Source organism: Bubalus bubalis, chromosome 2 (genome assembly GCF_019923935.1).
Source record: "Bubalus bubalis isolate 160015118507 breed Murrah chromosome 2, NDDB_SH_1, whole genome shotgun sequence".
NCBI lineage: Eukaryota > Metazoa > Chordata > Mammalia > Artiodactyla > Bovidae > Bubalus > Bubalus bubalis.
The window spans coordinates 145,589,647-145,613,332 of record NC_059158.1 but is presented as its reverse complement, the minus strand read 5'-3'; the positions used below and the strand labels follow the sequence as shown (position 1 = coordinate 145,613,332).

The window sequence follows — 23,686 nt, the reverse complement described above, 5'->3', positions numbered from 1 at the left end:
TTATTTTGTTGATTTCACCTAAAAAACTTTGGGCCAGATGCTAAAGGGGATGTTCCCCATGCTTATCTCCTCTCTGCCCCAGGGACAGAGCGGTCTGATACATGTGTATCTTTTGAACAGAGATGGGAACAAAGTCTCCAAACAATTTTTCTAAGACCTAATCCTGAATCACAGAACAGGTGGCAATTTTCTGAGGAGCAACAGTGGATTATTGGAACAGCAGAAGGAGAACTGAAATATACTTTCCTCTTTCCTGGTTAATCAGATTTCTTGTGAGCAAAGCTTTAGGCCTCCACCCTCTGCATTGCAGAAAGTAAACAAGACAAATGGATACTAAACATTCACAATAAGGCTAAATTCATGATGGATGCCTCTTACTATTTAAGATCAGCTATAAATATGCTGTCCAGTAGTTTTTAATGGTGTGATTGTCTGACTCAGCAGACCAGTGTCAGGAAAGAAATTTACATAAATGGAAAGTGAAATCTTCCTGCAAGAAACAGGCCTGTTAGAAATTGCTTAGGTAAGGAGATGCTCACTTACGCAAACATGGATATACATATTAAACCTGCTCTCCAATATCTGCTTGAGCTGAAGTTATTGCCCATAAAAAAGCTAAGATGTTTGCTTTTAATTTCCAAAAATTCATTTCAGTTTCAATTTTACTTGGAATAAATTCTGTAAATAGAGCTGTCATGAGGAATGAGAATAATGCCGAGCTGGTATCCACAAACATGACCAAGACTGATTCTCAAATACAGCACATGTTTAGATGCCCTGGCTAAGTATGATACACGTGATATAAGACAACTCCAGGACAACAGCCCCTGATCTCTGGAAATATGAATAGATGAGATCAAAGAGCCTTCATCACAGGATAGCAAAGCACTGACTCTGAAGTCGGACTGCCCAGGTTCACACGTTGGTTTAAGTGATTTCTGGCCTTGTGAACAAAGGAGAGGCACTGACCACTGAAAACTGTAATTTCTCCTCGACAAGATGGTACAATAATAATGCAGTATGGATGTGAAGAATAAATTTAGAGAATCCACCTAAAATACTTATTATATGGTCCAACAGATATTAAGCATAAAACAGAATGAATGTTAGTTGATAATGTTACTGTAATTACTATTATCATTTTCCTTCTGCTCCATAAAGAAGGCCGATGGCTGAAAAAGTGATGCTTTCTAACTGTGGTGGTGGACAAGAATCCTTAAAGATTCCCTTGGACAGCAAGGAGACCAAATCAGTCAATCCAAAAGGAAATCTACCCTGAATATTCACTGGAAGGACTGATGCTGAAGTTGAAGCTGCAATACTTTAGCCACCTGATGTGAGGAGTTGACTCATTGGGAAAGACCCTGATGTTGGGAAAGATTGAGGGCAGAAGGAGAAGGGGGTGACAGAGAATGAGATTGTTGGATGGCATCTCCAACTCAATGGACATGAGTTTGAGCAAACTCTGGGAGATGGTGAAGGACAGGGAAGCCTGGTGTGCTACAGACCATGTGGTCTCAAAAAGTTGGACACGACTGAGTGACTGAACAACAACTACCCTTCTGCTCCAAGTTCTGCATTTCTGAGCTTGACGGAGAGAGTCATAGACTGGATGAATGGCCCCAATTCCTCACCGACTTCTCTAGACCCACACCTTTGTCATAGGCTCACTGTGGGTGGACTGTATTTTTCTACGCCTTGGATTGACCATGGATTCAGTCATATGACTTGTTTTAGCCACCAGTATGTGTGAGAAGTGACGGTAGGCCAGCTTGGAAACCAGACGTAAGGACGTTTCATGGTCTTGGACATCAGCTAGCCTGGGAGCCCAGGGTGTAGTTATGTGTGGAGTACACGCAGATCTGTAGATCTGTTGTGTGATAGAGACAGGTCAGCCTCAATCAGAGCCCTTTTAGTTACTGTACAGAGCCATTGGGGAAATAAAGGCTTATAGTGGTATGTTATTGAAATGTTGTCATTACTTATTATGCAACAGAAGCTAACTGATCCAGGAGTGCATTAAAAGTTGTCTATCCCCAGTGCATTTCTTCTTCTCCAAAGAAAAAGACTCTAGCTCAGTGTCTAGGTCTGACGCAAAAGTGAAATGATAAGTTTGAGGAGACAAATGCTTTAATAAAGCCAGGATCCTAGGATCTATAAACTCTAATTATGCCTTCCTGGCTTTTGAGTGGGAGAGGGCACATGTGAGTAATATCAAGATGATTTTTTTTTTTTAATTTTATTTTATTTTTAAACTTTACATAACTGTATTAGTTTTGCCAAATATCAAAATGAATCCGCCACAGGTATACATGTGTTCCCCATCCTGAACCCTCCTCCCTCCTCAAGATGATTTTAAAATGGCTAACATTTATTCAACGTTTATCATAGGCATGGTTCTAGGCTTTTTATACCCATTGTCTCTTTTTGTACTCTCAAGAGCCCCGGGGGCAGGCACTACTAATTTATTCATTTTATACATGAGGAAACTGAGGCACCCTAAAGGCAATTGATTTGCCTGCATTCACTGAGGGTGAGAGCAATGAAGGCAGGACTTAAGCTCAGGAAGTCTCACGGCTGGCATGAGATGATAAAGATGATGGTCAGGATTGCTGACAATAAACACACACTTGTTTTCCCTCTCTCTGTAATCACTTAACTGCATTGATCACATTGTGTATATTACTTTATTCAATCCTTAGAACCCTATATGCTAGGTATTATTATTAATGGTGCGCTAGTTGGAGCATATGGTGGTAGGGTTGCATTTGAACTCAGGCAAATCTAGTTAACCATTAAATTATGGTAACAGCTATGTTCATGTTGCCCACCCCAGTATGAAAGGGCAGAATCATATTCTTCTCTTTTTATCTGGAAATTTATAAGCTTCTCTAAGTTCAAAGCAACTATGCATTCCCAGCAACATGGATCTTCTAGTGTATAAAATGTGATAAATGACCTTTAATTTATGCTACTTTCTCTCAGACTCCACTGAGCTTTCATTCTTGCAAGCACAAGGAGTAGAGTTTCTTATTTGTTACTTTGATATTGACTAGCTTTCAGTTTTGCTTTTCTAATTGTGTATTGTTAGGTTCAACTTTGTTAGGTTATAAATTCATAAGAATCCTAACAGTAATAAAAATAATATAAAGTATGAAAACAAACTGTTACCCAGATCTGTTCACATATACATTTCCTGAATCTGGCAAGAAAGCCTCAGTGGTCTCAAGTCTTCAGAAATTTTCTTTATCCAGTCCCCAAGCAGAACAGTTAACGTTTCTAAGTATCTTTACACTGATGGGGAAACAGCATTCCTACCTACCTTAAAAGCAGCACCTCCGTGGATGATGGACTTGATAAAAATCCCCAAGTCTGTTCCAGTTTCTCGAGATTTGTTCCCTTTCAAGCTCACCCCAAGACCAGCAGAACCAGAATCATTCAACGGGATCTCAAAGGTAAGTTGCTCAGTTGTTTCCAGGGAGAATGCACAACAGTCAGGTTCTCCTTTCTGTTGGAAGAGTACACGAAAAGAAGGAAGGAGGAGACAGCAGCTGAATATCAATATTCACATTCTCAGATGGTCAAACACAGATGCAACTGGTGAGACAAGATGACTGGATCCCTGCTTAACAGCTGTAATCCTGCTCCCAGTGGACAAAGGGCAGTCTTCTCTCTCTGCAGGAGCCTCCATCACATGCATGGAGTGGAGGAGAAAATTCTTGGGAATAATTATTTGGTGAGGGTCAACAGACAGGATCTTTGGTCAAGGCAATTTGAAACATTCCAAGAGTATTTGGAAATTCAGTGGAATATCCTCAATAATTAAAGAGATTGGATATTAACTAGGGAATCTTAAGTATTAGAATAGACATTAGAGATAATGTAATCTCAATACCTTCATTTTACAGATGAAGAAACAAGAGCTTAGTGTAGAAACGTGTTACAATTTGGGGGAATATTTGGCTTGTATAATTTAAAACTTATCATTTACCATGGAAGCAATCCTATTGATAAAGATTGTCAATAGGACACAGAGCACTGAAAAAAATGTTAATTTTAAAGTTAAAGATGTGATTCTTAATACATATCACTGAATTGAATTTCACTTTGTCAAAACTCATGCCTTAAGCTTGCTTCTTTAGATAAAATAACTTGTTGGCATCTGGTTTTGGAACCTAAACAAAAATGATAATGCACAGAAATATTCATGTTCTCTTTGACAAATGACACCCAGCCACAAGTCTAGCCATTCTAAAAAAAAAAAAAATATATATATATATATACACACACACACATAGTATGGTGGCAAAAGGCATAATCAGGGGTCAGGTCTCCAGAGGAAAACACACACTTTATTATACTTGGTCCATAGTGTTTTCAAATATACAAGAGTAGGGACAGAAAAGTGCTGTCCACATGACAAAGCGTATAGGGCCCCCTTCTGCATTCCTCCCAAGCTTGCAGAAATGTGAAACTCTGCCCCAGCGTTTAAATGAAAAATTTGAAAATGAGATAGCCCTGGAAACCATCAACTCATTCTAGGTCGGTAGTTCCTTCCTCTCTATAATTATGTTTAGAGACTCTCATCTTAAGGTCACTTTGAGGGATGCTTATGTAGAATTATATATTTTAAAAATTACCATGAATGTCTGAATGTCAGTCACAAAATAACAACTATAAAATCAGAAGTAGCAAAGAACCCACAATTAAAACAGGATTAAGAGGTCTGATCATAGCCAGATCTACTGACATGACATCTCTAACTCCTCCCAATGAAGAGAAATCCCATGTCTAGCTTTAGAGAAATAGTTTGTTCATTTAATTTCATTGTAAATGAAGTTAACTATAAAGATTTTGACAATGGGTAGTTTCCAAGAAATGAACTTTATTGTTTAATTTAATAAACCTATTACAAGTTAGCTCTTTTAACTAACTCACTATATTATTATCTTAAAAAAAAAACCCCAACAAATCCCATCATTCAATACCAAGTAGCTGTCTTTTTTTACATTGGAATGCCAGAGTTAAATACTAAATGTAAACTATTAGCCTTTATCTGTGCCTCCCAAAACGTAGTGTTTAGAATCCATAACATTTTCAAAACCATTTATGTGTACAGGTCTCTCTGGAATTTGGTTAATTTCAATCTAATCAAGTTCTGCTGAATCAAAGTATAAATTAAAGAACGGCTTCTCACTAGAAGTTTGTGAACACCACTTTAGAGAAAAACTAGAGAGTTTCTCTGGTTTTCATCCAGCGAAAAAGTGACATGAGGACAAGTTTCGCTTGAGTAACACCTTCAAACCACTCTATTCTAGAATCAGCTTTCTTTCGGTGATTGTATTTCATTCCCAATAAGACTGAGGGCCACTATTTGTACTAATGCCTTTCATTTATTACATAAGTGGTAAAAACAAAATAGAAATTAGGTGGTATTATGGTTACCTCTTCATGTGAAACAATTTATTCTCTTAAAGTCTCTGATGTCTGAGAGCTGGAACTGTAACTACAAAAACAAAGTAGTGGCTAAAAGTGTTTGAGTGGTTCTGTGCCAAGTGCTTTGCACACAGCAATACACTTTCTCTCCAGAACAATCCTGTGAGGTTTATTGCGAGGCCCGATTTACAGATGAGGAAACTGAGGTATGTAACATATAAGTATCATGCTTATAGTTCAAAAGACCTATCCATGTTGGAACTTGTGGAGTCCAGGCAGTATGGTGCCTGTGATAGACTCTTAACTGCTGTACTATTTCTCAACTTCTGCAGGCCACCGTGACGAGACCTAGCCACATGAAATCCCAAGATATATTTCTACAGTGGCAGTAAGATGTCATTCAATTTCACACTCTCCACTTAACTACACTTACGTTTCATCTTTCTTATGTTGTATGAAGTGCAAGTCATAATTAGTAGTCTCTAATAATAGCAAACTTCTCAATGGGGAGGGAAGTCATTACAGTAGTTAACACAGCCATTTCCTCTGTTAGAAATAAATGTTCCCTTTATCTAATGTACCAAAAAAAAAAAAAAAATCAATTTGCTGAATGCCTCTGATAACATTGGTTCGACTAGTATCTCTTAAAATTAAACTCAAATCTTGCCATACAACACTTTGTGGTGGTGGTGGTTTCGTCACTAAGTCGTGTCCGACTCTTGCGACCTCATGGGCTGTAGCCCGCCAGGCTACTCTGTTCATGGGGTTCTCCAGGCAAGGATACTGGAGTGGTTTGCCATTCCCTTCTCCAGGGGATCTTCCCAAGCCAGGGATTGAACCTGGGTCTCCTGCACTGAAGGAAGTTTCTTTACTGACTGAGCTACCAGGGAAGACCACAACACTTTATAGCAGGATGGAAAGAGGAATAAAGTCCTTGTAAGGGCCCCGAATGAAGGCCCTTAGTGAGAGCATGAGCCCAAAGGTAGCAGCACATTCCTACCTTGGACTCTCCCTGTCTTGAGGACAAGAGCTCTTTCCTCACTGTGCTAGGTGTGTTATTCACTATTATGTCCCACTCTTTGTGACCCCATGGACTGGAGCCCACCAGGCTCCTCCATCCGTGGGATTTCCCAGGCAAGAATACTAGAGGGGGTTGCCATTCCCTTCTGCAGGGGATCTTCCTGACCCAGGGATTGAACCTAGGTCTACTGCATTGCAGGCAGATTCCTTATCATCCAAACAACCAGAGACGCCCATGGCAGGTATATCCCTTGCTTTTTCTACCTACAAATATCCAGAAAGGGAAACATCCAGAGGCTGACACAGGAAGAGAAATTGTGTGAACTTCATTCCATAATGTCTTTCCATTATTTCTTTGTCTTTGTTACTAGATGCTATGTTTCTAGATACCAAGTCCGTGAGGTCCCTAGAGTCAGGCCCAAGAGGGATGCTCAGATGCCCTACTGCCTGTGTCCAGGTCTAATGCCTCTGAACCTGCCCAGGGCTGGCCATACAGGATCAACTCAGCCTTTCTTAACCTCAGCACCACTGATGCCTGGGGCCTGATAATTCCATATCGGGGCTGTGTAGTGCACAGGAGGATATTATCAGAATCCCTGGCTGCTGCTGCTGCTGCTGCGTTGCTTCAGTCGTGTCCGACTCTGTGCAACCCCATAGACGGCAGCCAACCAGGCTTCCTGTCCCTGGGATTCTCCAGGCAAGAACACTGGAGTGGGTTGCCATTTCCTTCTCCAATGCGTGAAAGTGAAGTCGCTCAGTCGTGTCCGACTCTAGCGACCCCGTGAACTGCAGCCTACCAGGCTCCTCCATCCATGGGATTTTCTAGGCAAAAGTACTGGAGTGGGGTGCCATTGCCTTCTCCGTGGCTACTACCTATTAAATGCCAGTAGTATGTCCTTTCCTTGGACTGCAAGGAGATCCAACTAGTCCATTCTGAAGGAGATCAGCCCTGGGATTTCTTTGGAATGATGCTAAAGCTGAAACTCCAGTACTTTGGCCACCTCATGTGAAGAGTTGACTCATTGGAAAAGACTCTGATGCTGGGAGGGATTGGGGGCAGGAGGAGAAGGGGATGACAGAGGATGAGATGGCTGGATGGCATCATCGACTCGATGGACATGGGTTTGGGTGGACTCTGAGAGCTGGTGATGGACAGGGAGGCCTGGCGTGCTTGCAATGGGGTCACAGAGTCGGACATGACTGAGTGACTGAACTGAACTGAACTGATCTCCTTTCCCAGTTGTGACAACCAGAACTACCTTTAGACATTGTCAAATGGCCCCAGGGGTCAAAATCACCTTTAGGTGAACATCACTGCCCTGAATCAACAATTGGCAAATGCAGTCAAGTTCTAGGTAACCAGGGTCTAGAGAGTCATTTGGGCCTACAGCACTGCCTGATGACATGTTCCTAAGTACCAGGAAGGGGTGGCAGTAACAGTCCCTGCCATTGATTGGGTCTCATGCTTAAAGACTTGTGACGGACCCTGGACATGACCAGAATGAACTCCTAGGGAAGTCTGTGATGTCTTAGCTATGTCTCTGGTTATATGGCACTAATTTTCCAGAGGTAGGAATGAGAACTTCATGGGATGAACACAGTATAAAAAGTGATAAATATTGAGTTACTGGTGTGTATATATTTATATATATATATATGTACGGGCTTCCTTGGTGGCTCAGATGGTAAAGAATCTGCCTGCAATGTATGAGACCCTGATTCGACCCTTGGGTCAGGAAGATCCTCTGGAGAAGGGGATGGCTATCGACTCCAGAATTCTTGCTTGGAGAACTGCATGGACAGAGGAGCCTCATGCTGTTTGTCTCATGTAAGGACCTAGGAGAAAAATGCAGCTACCAAGTCATGTTTGTTATATTAAATATGCTTATATATAAGATGTTTTTATACTTTTTTACTTATTAAGAATCACAGAATTATATAAAATAGTGTGGACACAAAGACTTTTAATCATGTGAGACTGTGACATAATATTATATATAAAAGCTTATTATACAGTACATCTCAATATATAATATATAATTTATACACAATTCAGACACCTACTCATCTACCTATTACCTGCCTCTCTTCCAGCCCTACCCCATCTATTTGCTAGAAGAAAACTTGCTTATATTCTTCCACTGCAATATGGACTATTTTTTCTTCTCTATAATGTTTTTGTTTTCTGACACTTGTAAATTATAAAACAATAAATGTTTTTATAAAGAATTTATGAAGAGATAAGAACCATTTGTTGTAGTGTTGTACTATGATGTAGAGCGCCTGTAAGTAAAGTGAAGTGAAGTGAAAGTCGCTCAGTCATGTCCGACTCCTTGCAATCCCATGGACTATACACTCCATAGAAATCTTCAGGTCAGAATGCTGGAGTGGGTAGCTGTTCCCTCCTCCGGGGGAGCTTTCCAACCCAGGGATTGAACCCAGGTCTCACGCATTGTGGGCAGATTCTTTACCAGCTGAGCCACAAAGGAAGCCCAAGAATACTGGAGTGGGTAGCCTATCCCTTCTCCAGCGGATCTTCCTGACCCAGGAATCGAACTGGGGTCTCCTGCATTGCAGGCAGATTTTTTACCAACTAACCTACCAGGAAAGCCCCTGAGAGTAACTCTAAACACATTTCTAATGAAACACACACACACACATATATATACGCACAAATGTAACTAATATCGTGTAAACTAGATATAGTATTTATATAGCCTATAGTAGTAAAGAATCTGCCTGCAATGCAGAAGATGCAGCAGGAGCTGTGGGTTCAATCCCCGGGTCAGGAGGATCCCCTAGAGAAGAAAATGGCAACCCACTCCAGTAATTCTTGCCTGGGAAATCATGTTGGTAAGTGTGATGGTCAACTCAGTTTTCATCTTACTTGGTCCAAGTAGCATGAGACCTCATTTATCGAGCCCTACATCCTGAAACACTTTCTTCCCTTGGTTCCAGGACACCACTTTTAAGTATTCATCTCCTACTTCACCCTCTACTCCTTTCCAATCCCCTTTGCAGACTCTTCCTCATGTTATCCCGAAATACTAGTGTCCTAAGAATCAATCATCTGACTTTTCTCTCCCATCCTCACTTTCTAAGTTACCTTATCTAACTTCTGCCCTCAATCCTTTGCATCACCTCCTCCCTCTGCTTTGAATATTCCTTCCTTAGATTCCTACAGACTTCCTTCCCTCACTGCCTTCAATTTTGTGTTCAAATGCCAGTTTATTAGTGAGGTCTTCCTAGATTGCTCAGTCATGTCTCTTTGCAACCCCAAGGAGTGTAGCCAACCAGGCTCCTCTGTCCATGGGATTCTCCAGGTAAGAATACTGGAGAGGGTAGCCATTCCCTTCTCCAGAGGACTACCCGACCCAGGGATTGAACCTGGGTCTCCTACATTGCAGGTGGGTTCTTTACCTTCTGAACCCCCAGGGAAGACCCTTCCCTGATCATTCAGTTTAAAATTCTTTTAAGGCAATACCATCCTACCTTTGTCTATTATCCTGATTTACTTTTTCTCCATAGCATGTATCACATACCATATATGTGCTTGCTTATGTTTTTATTTTTTGATAGTGTCTTTTGAATGCAGGAATACTGCTCTGTTTTTTTTTCCCATCAGTGAATCACTGATGCTTAAACCAGCCAGTGCCAGACTCAAAAATAAGCCCTGGATAAATATTTGTTGAATGACTGAATTACTAAAAATGAGTAAGTGTCCAATAGTACATGATTGTGTATATGTATATATGTGTATCTGTGAATGTGTATTTCTGGGATTATATATACATATTTATATATAAGAAAATGAATAAACTGCTGAGACCGCATTTGGTTCCTATCATTTTGGATTTTATTACTATAAGTGTTTATAAAATTAGCTTTGACATTAAAAATAATTGTAAAAAGTATAAAGTATCACAGTTATAAGAAACCTTAAAGTAACCTCGTCCAATTTCCCTTTTCATGCCATACTTCCTACTAGGAGAGGTGATAACCCAGCTCAGCTTCAGCATCATATTCTCAGTGAAGGCAGCATGATGTGTTATAGCTACCAATCTGTAAAGAAGATTCATCAAGTTTGAGAAGCACTGTGATTAAGTACCCAGAGTTACATTTTGTGTCCGTCTCCTCATCTGTCCATATATACATATATGTGTGCACATAGACATATCTAAATAAAAATTTCATGAGACAATACTTACCAAGAGGGCAACACATTCTAATGTTTTCTATTCTGTTTCATTATTTTTTAAAAATTGCCACAACCCACTGCATTAATTTCATAATCCAATAAAGCATCATAGTTTTCAACTTGGAAAACAGCACAGTGATATATAAAGGCATTATTTTTATTAATTAAAAAGAAATGAAATGCAGAACCAAATGTGAGTAAAATGTTAATTGCCTTTCTTTCCTAATTGTCATAAGCCATTTTAATGGTTATTTACTAGATAATGGTAGCTTTATCCTGCCTATCTCTAGCCTTCACTAACCTTTTATTCTCATTTACACAAACCTTCTTCAAGTTCTTACAGATGTTGTTCTGTTATCATTCTAATTATATATCTCTTCCCTCTCCTTCCCATTCAACTATTTCATTTTCTATTTCTCTATTCTCTCATTTTGTTTCCTGAAATACTATTTCTGTTTTTAAGCATAATGGATAACCTCTCACAGTTGGAATTCAGATATGAGACTATCCCATCTTGGCCTGAGTGACAAGAGTCAATCAACACATTTTTATCAAGCATCTACTATGTATCAACACTGCAATGTGAAATAGCCAGTCTACACAGAACATAATTGTTAAAAGGTTACTAAACAACATAAGAGCGCCTTTCTGTTTCATTCACAGTATTATCTGACAGAAAGGAATAGAGTCTAACAATAGCAAAGAGGAAACAGGAATTTACACAGTCTGATCTTGACAGATATACAACCATTTTATGAAACAAATATCAAAAGTAATTACTTGAGAGGAGGAAAGAGAGGCAAGAAGATGGATGACTAGGTAGGCATCCTTATTATTTGCTTAAGAGTGTTCCAAATCGGGCCATCTCTGGAATCACAAATGTTCTTGTATTGCAAAGCAGTTTTGATTCACACACACAAGTGGTAATAACCCAGCCTTTCAAACCCTGGGGGAATCTATCAGTCCACAGAACCAATGTTCAATTTCCCAGAAGCCCAGGTCAGACCTGAACGCATCCATGCTGAACCTTTTATGGCCCTCATTTCATTAAATGCTGCGCTCTTAGCTCAGCATGAGCAAGTTCTGGATGTCTTTGCCTTGCCTCCCAAATGTGTAATTAGTCTGTGTTGAGAGCAGCTTACTTTATGCAAGAGTTATGTTTTACACGCAATCATTTTGTCAGTTACCCAAAACTCAAACAAAGGAGCTTTAAGGCAAAAAAAGAAAAAAAAAGTCACTTTTTTCACATATTATATATAGGAAAAGCCAGACCTGGCAATTCTGCCAGGATATTTTATAATTAGCTTAACCACTGATAAATTTACCTAAATAAATTCTAAGGAATTTAAGGTGATAAAACTTTTGTTATAGCTAAGTGAATTTTCACAGCAATGAACGGATAAGACACCTGCAAGACACTTAATTTTCTGAAAAATTTTAATCTTCTGAAAAAAGCATGGGTAGCTATTATAAGCATGAAAGGTTTTTGGCCAATTGGATTATATAGAATTCAAAATGTGAATATTTCCCTAGAGTGGAGATCAGAGACTCATTCCAACAGCTGGGAGGCACTTTATTTTGGATTGTACTTTTCAGAGAGTCAAGAAAAGATGACAACCAGAGATGAGCTGGCACGTGCATAGGTAAGTGTGATCTAAGGATGGTCACTGTGATAAACAGTAAAGGACTTTCCCATCACTGCTGCTAAATCAGAAGAACTTGGTGATTTACAAGTAGACAGATTACCTTTTAAAGTCTTTTGCCCTCTGAATGACATAGACACATCACCAAAAAGCATCAGAGATAATAGAACAGATAATTTTTTAAAATTATGAATTATACTACAGGTGGCTGAAATTAACCCCAAACTCAATATTATATATTAATCATATAGAAGAGGAAAATGTAACTTAATGTTGCAGTGAGTAGGGTAAAGCTTCACAAAACTACACATAAGCAACACTGCTCTTTACTTTTAATGAAAGAAAAAATTTTTAAATCATATTCACATAGTTAGCTCAGTAATCAATATCTAAAATGTATGTTCTTATGTGATCTTTTAAAGTACATATTCATTCATTTTAAAGTAATTTTAAACCAAAGGCCTACAAGAAGAAAATACTATAAAGTATTTGTAATTGAGACACTTGTTCATGTTTTTTGAAGTCCATTTCTCAGAAAGGAGGTAGAAAGGGAAAACTGAAGTCAAGAGCTGATCTCTGACTGAACTTATCCAAAAGCAATTTTCTTTAAGTAAAAGATTCATCTAATACCAGAAAACAAATGTCAAAAAAATGCCCATTCTTTATTGCTTGTTCAATATAAAAGTACCTTAATGTAATACTAAGTCAGAGATTAAAACTAACAAAAGTAAGTCAGAGTTAACATTCCTATAGCAACCTTGTTTTCCTCCTACTCACAATACATATCCTTGAAAAATCAGCAAATGCAACAGTTTGAGGACACAGGGAATCATTTTTTTTTTCCTATTTGGACATAGATTAAAGAAGTAAAAATAATATTTTGTGTTATGAAAGATAATATAAATAATATTTTATAATTCAGATAGCATAGTTTTATAGAACTTGCTTTGTTAATATCAAGAAACAATAGATCTTTTTTATAATAATATTTATTTTTAAAAACTTTATTTTATATTGGAGTATAGTTGATTAACAATGTGGCAGTTTCAGGTGGACAGCAAAGGGACTCAGCCATATATATACACACATATCTATTGTTTCTGATATGTGTATAAGAAACAATCCATCTTTTTGTTTTGTATTTACTCTTTCCTGATAAAAGTCTAAAGAATTTAAAGTACTTTACAGTCAATAATTCAGTAGCTAACATATAAGAATACATGATTTTATATGAATATAAGATTTAACAACAAATGTTATGATTGTAATAATCCAATGATCTAAAAGGAAGTAGAATGGGCCTGATTCTAAGAGGAGTAGACCCATGTAAGAAACTGGGCTCCTGGGTGACATACTTCTAAAAGTATTTTGCTATCACAGATATATTGCACACCAGGCTACCTGCACTTAATGCCTTTAAAAGACAACATGACTATCAAGGACAAAAGCTAAACATCAATAAAAATACACAGAACTTCAGGAAGTGAATGCCTGGTTATGGTACTTGTTCCACCCACAGCTCAGCCCAGCCCACCACTCAGCAAGAGGGTGGCACTGACTGAACTGGAAGTGCCCCCTGACCCCATAACACGATCAGTCTACAGGCTACTGGAGCCTCCCGAGGATGTCTGGCCCAAGGCCATGTCCAATTAGGGCTTGCTTCAGTAACCAACAAACTGATCTCTTCTAAGACTTGGATCTAAGGTCTAATACACAAGGGCACAATCAGTGCATATGAGGGGAAAAAAAAAAAAGTTTTCATGATGAAAAATCCAAGGAAATGGTTTATGCTAGGTCTTTTCAGTGCTCTTAAAAGTTAATACATATTCCCTAATTTACTTGACCATGGAACACATCTTTGCAAGAAGTGTATTATAGGAAAGTACACTTCCCTAAGCGTATACTTAAAGAAACACCGTGTTAGAGAACACAGGGAAGATTAGGCTGGAAAGGAATGGAGCAGAAAAGACAGAAGGTTCCAGAGAGAAATCCTGTAGGTCAGAAACAAGGTCCTAGAGATGCCACACAAGCTCATGGTTCAGACTTCCAGCTCTATTATTGCTGCATCACATTCTGGGTACATCTCGTATGTCATAATTACCATCATCAACAACAAAGACTCATGGAAGGAAAGTATAGTCTCATGACAGGCTTCAAATGATGCAGGACAACAAGTACATTCTGAAGCTCTTAGAATGAGGGAGTCCTTAGTCCAAAAAGGGAAATAAATGACGTTTAGTTTCCAGATGTGACATTAAAAAAAAAAATCACATTTGTTTGACATTGGGAGATTTCTGAAGATAGTGTAAAGACAACAAATTATAGGTGGTTTTCACTGGGGTCTTAGAAACTGTGAAGTCACCGAATAAAATCTTTTATCAGAGTAAATATATAAGAATGTTCTACATACACCCTGCTTTCTCAATCTATGTGTCATTGTTGAGGGTACAAATGCTTTTAATAAAGATAGGCTTCCCCTTAGCTGGTAAAGAATCCGCCTGCAATGTGGGAGATGTTGGCTCGATCCTGGGGTTGGGGAGATCCCCTGGAGGAGGGCATAGTAATCCACTCCAGTGTTCTTGCCTGGAGAATCCCCGTGGACAGAGGAGCCTGGCAGGCTACAGCCCATGGGTTTTCAGAGAGTCGGACATGACTGAGCGCCTAAGCACAAAGGTAATATAGCTTTCTTCCCAATTTAAGAATTCTAAACGTAGGGATTATATCTCAGATACCTACATTCTCCCTAGAGGACCCAGTGGATGTTCCTTCACTTTAAAACAAAGTGAATCATGGTTATTAAATCATGTGGTAATGAAGTAACAGTACCACCATGACCTCAAGAAAGCAATATTTTCACGGGGGCTGTGGAAGGCAGAGTTTATTTGTTGGTTAAGACTTATAAGAAAATTACATAATAGAAATACAACCATTTTAACCCTCCCCTTTTGTCTGAGGTCTGAGTTGCATCTAAAGAGACTCCAGCTGGAAACCGATCCCTTTTAGTATATTATTAATGATAAATAATCCTAAATTCCAAATAGAGATTGAGAAATCTCAGTGGGAAACACCATTTTAAATTCTCAGTACATGTTTGCTGTTGTAATGAGAATGTTCTTACCATATATATAATATGTCATTTGTAGATAAAGACATATAATTTGCCTCTTATCTTAATAATTAAATCAATTATCCTGTCAACATTAATTTTCAGATAAAAATAGCTATAAAATAAGAAGTCATCTGGGTTCTGTACAGTATGAAACCCATTAAATTTAAAATATAGATATATCTTCCTGTCCTCACTACTACAAACAAATTGATGGGAAAAGGGAGGAAAATCTACCCAGAAATTAATTAATGGGGAAAAGTGAAAGAATGTATCAGTCAGCTGATGCCTCCCAAATATTGCATAACAAATCATCCCAAAATTGTGATATGAACTGTAAAGCATTTATTTCCAGCTCATGTTTCTCACGTTGACTGTATCTGGCTAATCTCAGCTGGATTCAGGTAGGCTGGCCTCCAAGCTATGGATGAGGTACATGTCTGCTGCCCAGATCCCTCAACTTCCTTAGACCTCTGCATATCTGAAACACGTTTCTCATGTGACAAAAGGCAGGAATGTGAAAATTAAATTAACTTTAAAGCCTTTGCCCACAAAACATCTACTGACATCTCATTGGCCAAATGAATTCATATGTGCAAGTCTACAAGCCAAGGTTGGAAAATACTCTCCACACATGAGACCATAATCAGAATATAGATATTTAATGTTACTATTTGGAAGTGAAGAATTGAGATCAATAAACCCATCCACCAACTGGATGATATATGTATCATACACACACACACACACACACACACACACACACAGGAGATATCCTCCCGGGTTAATGATATATCATCAGGTTTATATCACTGTTAATCATGTCTTTCTCTTCTTTTGGTATCACATCTTCTGTTTGACACATATATGCATCTGCTATTCAAATGTTTTGTCTCTCCAAATTTCATATGTTGAAATCCTAATGCACAAAGCAATGGTTTTAAGAGTTGGGGCCTTTGGAAGGTGATGAGGTCAAGAAGGTGGCACCCTATTGAGTGGGACTGATACATTTATAAAAGAGGCCCCATGGAGCTCCCTAGCCCTTCTACCAGATACAGGTACAATAAGAAGACTGTGACCCAGAAGAGGGCCCTCACTCAATCATGTGGGCATCCTGACCTTGGACTTCCAGCCTCCAGAACTGTGAGAAATACGTTTTTGCTGTTTACAAGTCATCCAAGGTATGGTACTGTTACAGCAAACCTACCAGACTAAGACATCATCCTATAGTCATCCTACAGTCTGGACTTCAGAGTGACTTCTGGATCTGTGAGATGTCCCCAAGACAGACGAAGTAGCTAGTCTAGATCTGGGAAGACTCCTTCTCTTATATCTGCCACTGTTTCTGTCAGGTTCTTAAGAGGGACTCTTCAAGTGGCCCCAGAGGCCTAGTAACTGGCTTGAGCTGCCAAATATTGCCTTTAACTTATATGTGTCTCCTCCTTTGCTATATACACACACACACACACACACACACACACATATAGGAAAGCAGGCCAAGGGTAAGGGAGCAATTTCTACGGCCTTAATTCCTGTAAAATCAGTGTGTAATTACAAGAAGTTTAAAAGTTCAGCATACTTCCAATCAATATTTCCCTAGATGTAGGTTTAGCAGGACTTCTTTCTTCCCTGAACTAATGGATCTTCATTTTCCAACAAAGTATGCTTCAAAGAATAAACAAGAATTATCTCAGTTTTAGTTCATTCCTACGGAATTATTTTTTTTAAAAATTAATCCATCACAAGTCCATTTTTACTTGCTGATACATGGAAAAATGAATCATCTAAGCATAAAGAGTGAATGAATCTTTTAAGTTAAGCATTTTCCTGACAGTACTAACATACACTTCATGATACTTAATGAAATCATTCATAGGGAAACAGCTCTATTTCATATATGTATATATACATATATATATATATATATATATTAGTGTAGGAATTACTTTCATCTCAAAATAAATTTTATTGCAAAGATATAATGGAATCAAAGTCCCCTTACTTGATATTTCCAAACACCCAGGTTTTATGTCTCAGCATATAAGCTGCCTCTTCCTTCTCTGATTTTATCAGTGGGGAAACAATTGGCCTTTCCATTCTTCTGTTTTCTTTTTTTTTCTTCCCTATTCCTTTTTTTCTATTCTTATAATTCTTTGTTTGTGTGCCTGTTTTGACTCCACTATACCACTATAATCTAACGAAAGGCAAGATTTACGTTTAATTCAACTTTAAATCCAGTTTAAATCTGACAGAATGCATATGTATAAAAATAATTGTTAGAGGATGACTTCATAAATTAATTTGTTACCTCTTCTCTGCCATAATGCCCTTCTTGAAATAATGGTACTAAAAGGCCAAAAAGAAAAGTATCAGCTATGTGTTGCATCTTATCTATAAAAATACAGCTTTAATACTTCTGCCCTAAACTTTCTAACATGTTTGTTACATAGTACTGAAGTTAATTAATTAAATATTATGAAGAGATTCTCTTACTTTTTAGGCAGGATTCACTGTCTAAAAATCATTCTCTCTTCTCCTTCCCACTTGACGCTGCAAACTCTTACATATCTATCAAACTCCTCCATATCCATCTCAACTGTCACCTGCTCTGTGGCTGAGACCTCACCTGTATCTCCTTACCTAATTAAATTATAGCACTAATCACTTTATATTATGCTTATTTGTTATTATAAAAATCTTCAAGGGAAACAAGGACCATTCCACTTCTATTCTTACCATTAGCAACTATTCCCGTGCATGCCTGAGAATAAGGGTTCGTGAATGTTAAAACAGCATTGCTGACAAGTGCTGCATCGCTTCCTCAATTGTAGCTCGAATGGGCCACATTTTCATTACTATTAAAAAGTAGTTTAAGAACTGCTATTCAAGTTCCAATACTTTGTAATATAGACCACTATCACCGTTGTCATCATAGGAAATTTTAGAGTATTAGGCAGTGCATTTGGGATCCCTACTGCAACAGAGTGATCCTACTTTCTCATTTCTATAATAGTGCTAAGCTTAGTCACGACCCGTTTGTACTTTGATGCCTATGAAGGGCTTAGCTTTGCAAGAAAATAGCTTGCAAATGTTTCTAAGAACTTCCATTTATTTTGGCTCATCTGATCAGCATATCCGCTCTTGGGTTTTGATATGGGGTGGAGTAAACCTGTCACTCACTTCTCCTTTATTATGACAGCTGGTACTATTTGGCAACTACCCTGTTCAAATTAACCCTAAAAAAGCAATTTTTCACATTTAAACTAAGACTGTGCCTATGTCCACTCCCAATTGGCTAAGAAGTTTAAATGCTCTTACTGAGTGAATTCATTTGTTCTAAATAAAACTGAAAAGCAAATAAACTAAAAGTTGGCAGCATTGTGTAAAACACTAAAATATATTTGGTATCTCCCTGTCTTTGTTCTTTCAAATGCATTGCACACTAGGCATGAATAATCCAGAAGATTTTTTTATACTCTACTTGACCTAAAGGGAGACTCAAAGTCATAATTCTAAAACGTTAATGACTGGTAAAAGAGACACCTGACCAATTATTTTCTGGTTAAGGCAGTCCTTGATCCCAGCCTTTGTCTCTGTGAATGGAGAGTTCATCTCATTGTTTTAACCACATCAAGAGTAGGGCATTGGCTAAATAAATATGCATGATTTATAAAGGCAGCCATATTTTAGTGATACAAAGCGAGCCATCTAGTGTTTAATGGGGACCTTATGTTCAGAGGCCTCTTCAATTTATTTATTTATTTTTTTCTGTTACATTGTAGAATAGAAACCCAACGTACTAAAAAAATTAAGCTGAGAGACATAATCAAAGAATCAAAAAAAATTCTATAATAAGTGCAAATCATTGACTAGTACCATAGCTCATAACAGATATTGATCAATTTTAACCATTATTCATCATCAGTTCACTTTGTACTCTGTCTAGATCTCCGACTTCTAACAAAAACTATTTGTACTAGCACAGAATTCAGCTGCAACTTCCTAAGAAACTTTAACAGTGTTCTAAGAACACTGCGTATGAACAAAAACTCACCTTTTCCCCTTAGCATTCTATTAGGAGAATCTCCTAAGTCCTCTTAAAGAGAAACAGATTTGGGAACTTAAAAAAAATATAGAATGGTCTTTTATTTTTTTCACTCTCTGGTCTATGGTAATTAATGTCGACTCAATACCATGCTCAATCATCTATCTCCCTTGGGACAGTACTTTCAATTAAACCTTTTATTTCATCCAAGAATGTCTGTTCTCATTGACCACTGCACTTTTTATCTGTGGATTTATGATAATCTAATGCACATCTCCTCACAGGCTGAATGGCCTTATGAATCCTGATTGTTCTTATACCAGAAGAGAAGTGAAAAACAAAATTAGCTCCTGCAGAAGACAGGAAGGAAACTGCATTTGTTTAACACAGCGAGAGGCCTTTCACTACCTGCCCAGTGGCCTTGACCACTTCACTGCCCTGGCCTCTCAATGTGCTGGCTGCCCTTGCCGGGCTGCTCCTGTCTGATAAGAAGTGCCCATTTCCTCGAGAGCTATTGAGAGCTGAGGGTGAGAGGCAATGCGATCTTAGGGTTACGTTTTCAAAGGTTTGTGAAGGAAGTAAGACATTTACATATTCTTTTCTGAAGAAACCCTACAGGTTAAAGAGGAACCTCTGAACTGCTATTGACGGCAAAGACTGGGCTTAAAAAAGAAAAAAAAAAAATAAGCCTCTAGCTTGTTTATAGGCATTTTGCCTTTACTTTCCAGCTAGGATGTACATGATTTGGCTCCTATTTCAGAGGTACACAAATTATAGTGGCATGTTATTAACTTAACCAACATGAAAAATTGCATACATATATTTTACAATCGTACTCAGTTATGCAGCTGCAGACAAGGCTCGATCCAGCGCACTTCCATCTCCCTACAATATTGGAAATAAGTCACTGTTATGTATGTTCTCACACATGAACAATTCAGCAGCCTTCATCTTTGTTTAATTTTCTTGTGTGCCGAGATAGCACATAAAATTATCAAGTTAATAATTACATTAATATTTATATAATTTATTTAAAATCTATCTAGTACCCAAGAGGAACTAAGGTGCCTTGCATTAATAATTACATTGAAAATATCTGCCAAGTTTTCAATAAGTTGTTATTGTTGACACATATTTTTCTAATAGAAGAATCCAGAACCCAGGTTTTTTTTTTTTTTTATTGCATTAAGGATGAATATTATCCAAAACAGTAATGAATAGTGTTTGTAACTCGTTCACTTTTCTCTATGTATAATGGAAATAAGCTTTAAATAAACTGTGATGGTGGGTACAGACAAGGCAATTTCTAGTCAGAAAAAAGATTATATGCTATAAGCCTGTTTGTAAATTTGTTTCTTGCAATTTAATTTTTTTTTTTTCCCTCAAAAGAAATGCTGGTAGACTGTGTGTAGGCTTCAATTAGCCAGCATGGTTTGCTCACTCCTTGGTATCTCCAAAATAGTATATAGTAATTTTACATTCCACTGGATAGACCGTATTTAAGGATGTTCTCTAGGAATATATATCTGAATTTCATATTTAGGAAAGAAGGGACACATTCTCTTTTGAACTGGCTGTGGTGGTACCCACATGGTGGTGTCAAGAGAGTTTTGAAAGAGGGGCCCTCTGTATCTACTAAATACTATGGCAACAGGCACCGCATGGCAGGGGGTTGAAAAGATAGCCAGAAGAGAGAGATCTGTTGGCAAGTTGTCAGCTCTACATTTACTTAGGAGAAGGTATTCTTTAGGTCAAAAGCTCCCATGGCATTCAGAACTGTGGAACAACCACTCAGAGAACTCTTGCTGTCCATTTATATATGCAGATCATACATAATTCAGGCACTATATGGAGTGTCATGCCAAGATTTGATGCACAGAAATTCATAGAATAGAATTTTCCAGTAGGAAGCAATCTAAGAAGCCATGTAGTTTAGTCGTCTCATTTTATAGATAAGAAAAATCTCTCATTTTACTGACAAATTACTTTTTATTCTGATAATTTGATTTTAGTACTTAATAGTTTTTCACTGTCTACACGGCCCACCTCTGATTCATGGCCCCCAAGCCAGGTAGTGGGCATCTACTATAGAAGAGTAAATCTCTATAAGGGATGGGAGAAAAAAAAGAAAAGCATATCCCTCATTCAGGGAGAAAAGTATCCAGAATAGGGACATGAATCTATGTTTAGTAAATTTATGTCATGGTTAAAACGTTGCTAAATAAAGTAGGGAAAGGGGAATGACTTATCTTCTTTTCTATTTCTTGCACTCTATTTGCATTGAGAAGGAACACAATAAAAATGTTTGTGAATGGAATTTAGAAAGATAAGACCCAAGAAGTTAAATGGCTTTTCTGAAAACTCAACCATGCTATAGAAGTCCTGGGTCAGTAACTGAATCTTACATCCAGTACTCACTCAAACTTTCCTAAGTTAATGTGAGAGATTGTAGTATTGGCCCCAATGAATTCCCTGAAACGTGACTACTGCTCTTTCTGTCCAAATGTAGAAGCTATTCACCTCTCTCTTGAACTTTGGCTGTCTAACTTGCTTTGACCAAGAGAATGAGGCAGAAGTAACATTATGCAACTTTTGACGCTGGGCCTTAAGAGTCTACTTTTGCTGTCTTGAAAATGTCATGTAAGAAGGTGCACTGCCTTCTGCAGGATGAGAAGGCACATGAAGAAGAACCAAGGTGCTCCACCCAACAGCCAGCAACAACTGAAAACCTTGTAGGAGAGGCCTTCTTGGACTTTCCACTCCAGTAGATGCTCCAGCTGAATGCAAGTTGAATGAATAAGCTGAAATACAGAACTTCTAAACATAAACCTTATAAAAGAGGCAATAAAAGAGATATTAAATTCATATTTGATGGATTTTCTATCCTTAGAACTGGTCTTATTACAGACTTGCAAATTTTGCTCATGTGATGGCATTAGTGGTCAACAATAGTATCACTATAATCAAGATGCTTCTTTTCTCCTTCCTTTTCCTCAGTTTTCCTTTCTGTCTTTGGCTCATGCTTCTCCATATTTCCCTTAGTTTCTCTCTCTTCAGTTCTTTGAACTCATCCATGGTCCAGTCCACGTCCAACCTCATATATGAAATGTTTCATGATTTTAACTTTATATGTATAACTTTTAGTCCTGATTAACATTTTTTCCTTCTATAACTTCTAGTTCACTATTAATCTCTCAGCTTCTTCCTTAAATTTCCCTCCCACTAGCTTTCCACACAGATGGTAGACATCATGCCATATTCTTATCCTTTTTCTCTGATGGCACTCAATAAACTCCTGTAGCTCAGGGATCACGACAAAGTACATCTGAGAATACCCAGTGCATGGCACAATATCTAGCCCAAATAAACAATGAGTATTTGATTACCTGAACTGGAAATAGATGTTCAGTAAATATTCACTGAACAATTGGGTCCTGTTATCATCAATGTTCTAGAAAATGCAGAGGAACCAGAGATCAAATTGCCAACATCTCCTGGATCATCAAAAAAGCAAGAGAGTTCCAGAAAAACATCTATTTCTGCTTTATTGACTATGCCAAAGCCTTTGACTGTGTGGATCACAACAAACTGTGGAAAATTCTGAAAGACATGGGAATACCAGACCATCTGACCTGCCTCTTGAGAAACCTGTATGCAGGGCATGAAGCAAGTTAGAACTGGACATGGAACAACAGATGGGTTGCAAATAGGGAAAAGAGTACGTCAAGGCTGTATATTGTCACCCTGCTTATTTAACTTATATGCACAGTACATCATGAGAAACGCTGGGCTGGAAGAAGCACAAGCTGGAATCAAGATTGCCAGGAGAAATATCAATAACCTCAGATATGCAGATGACATCACCCCTATGGCAGAAAGTGAAGAATTAAAAAGCCTCTTGATGGAAGTGAAAGAGGAGAGTGAAAAAGTTAGCTTACAGCTCAACATTCAGGAAAGTAAGATCATGGCATCCAGTCCCATCACTTTCGTGGTAAATAGATGGGGAAACAGTGGAAACAGTGGCTGACGTTATTTTTTTGGGCTCCAAAATCACTACAGATGGTGACTGCAGCCATGAAATTAAAAGACGCTTACTCCTTGGAAGGAAAGTTATGACCAACCTAGACAGCATATTAAAAAGCAGAGACATTATTTTACCAACAAAGGTCTGTCTCATCAAGGCTATGGTTTTTCCAGTAGTCATGTATGGATATGGAATTGGACTATAAAGAAAGCTG

General features: G+C 38.2%; 1 protein-coding gene across 7 annotated transcripts in view; it reads right to left on the bottom strand.

Annotated features, from left to right (window-relative positions):
• PARD3B (par-3 family cell polarity regulator beta) overlaps positions 1-23,686 on the bottom strand; it is a 1,152,086-nt gene that overhangs the window by 479,663 nt on the left and 648,737 nt on the right. For 6 of the 7 annotated variants that reach the window (XM_025261969.3, XM_044924800.2, XM_044924808.2 and 3 more), the window contains one exon: positions 3,323-3,508. The exons of the other annotated variant lie outside the window; for it this stretch is intronic. In XM_025261969.3, coding sequence (XP_025117754.1) covers positions 3,323-3,508 — 186 coding nt within the window. The remainder of the gene's footprint in view (positions 1-3,322; positions 3,509-23,686) is intronic. 7 annotated transcript variants of the gene reach the window in all.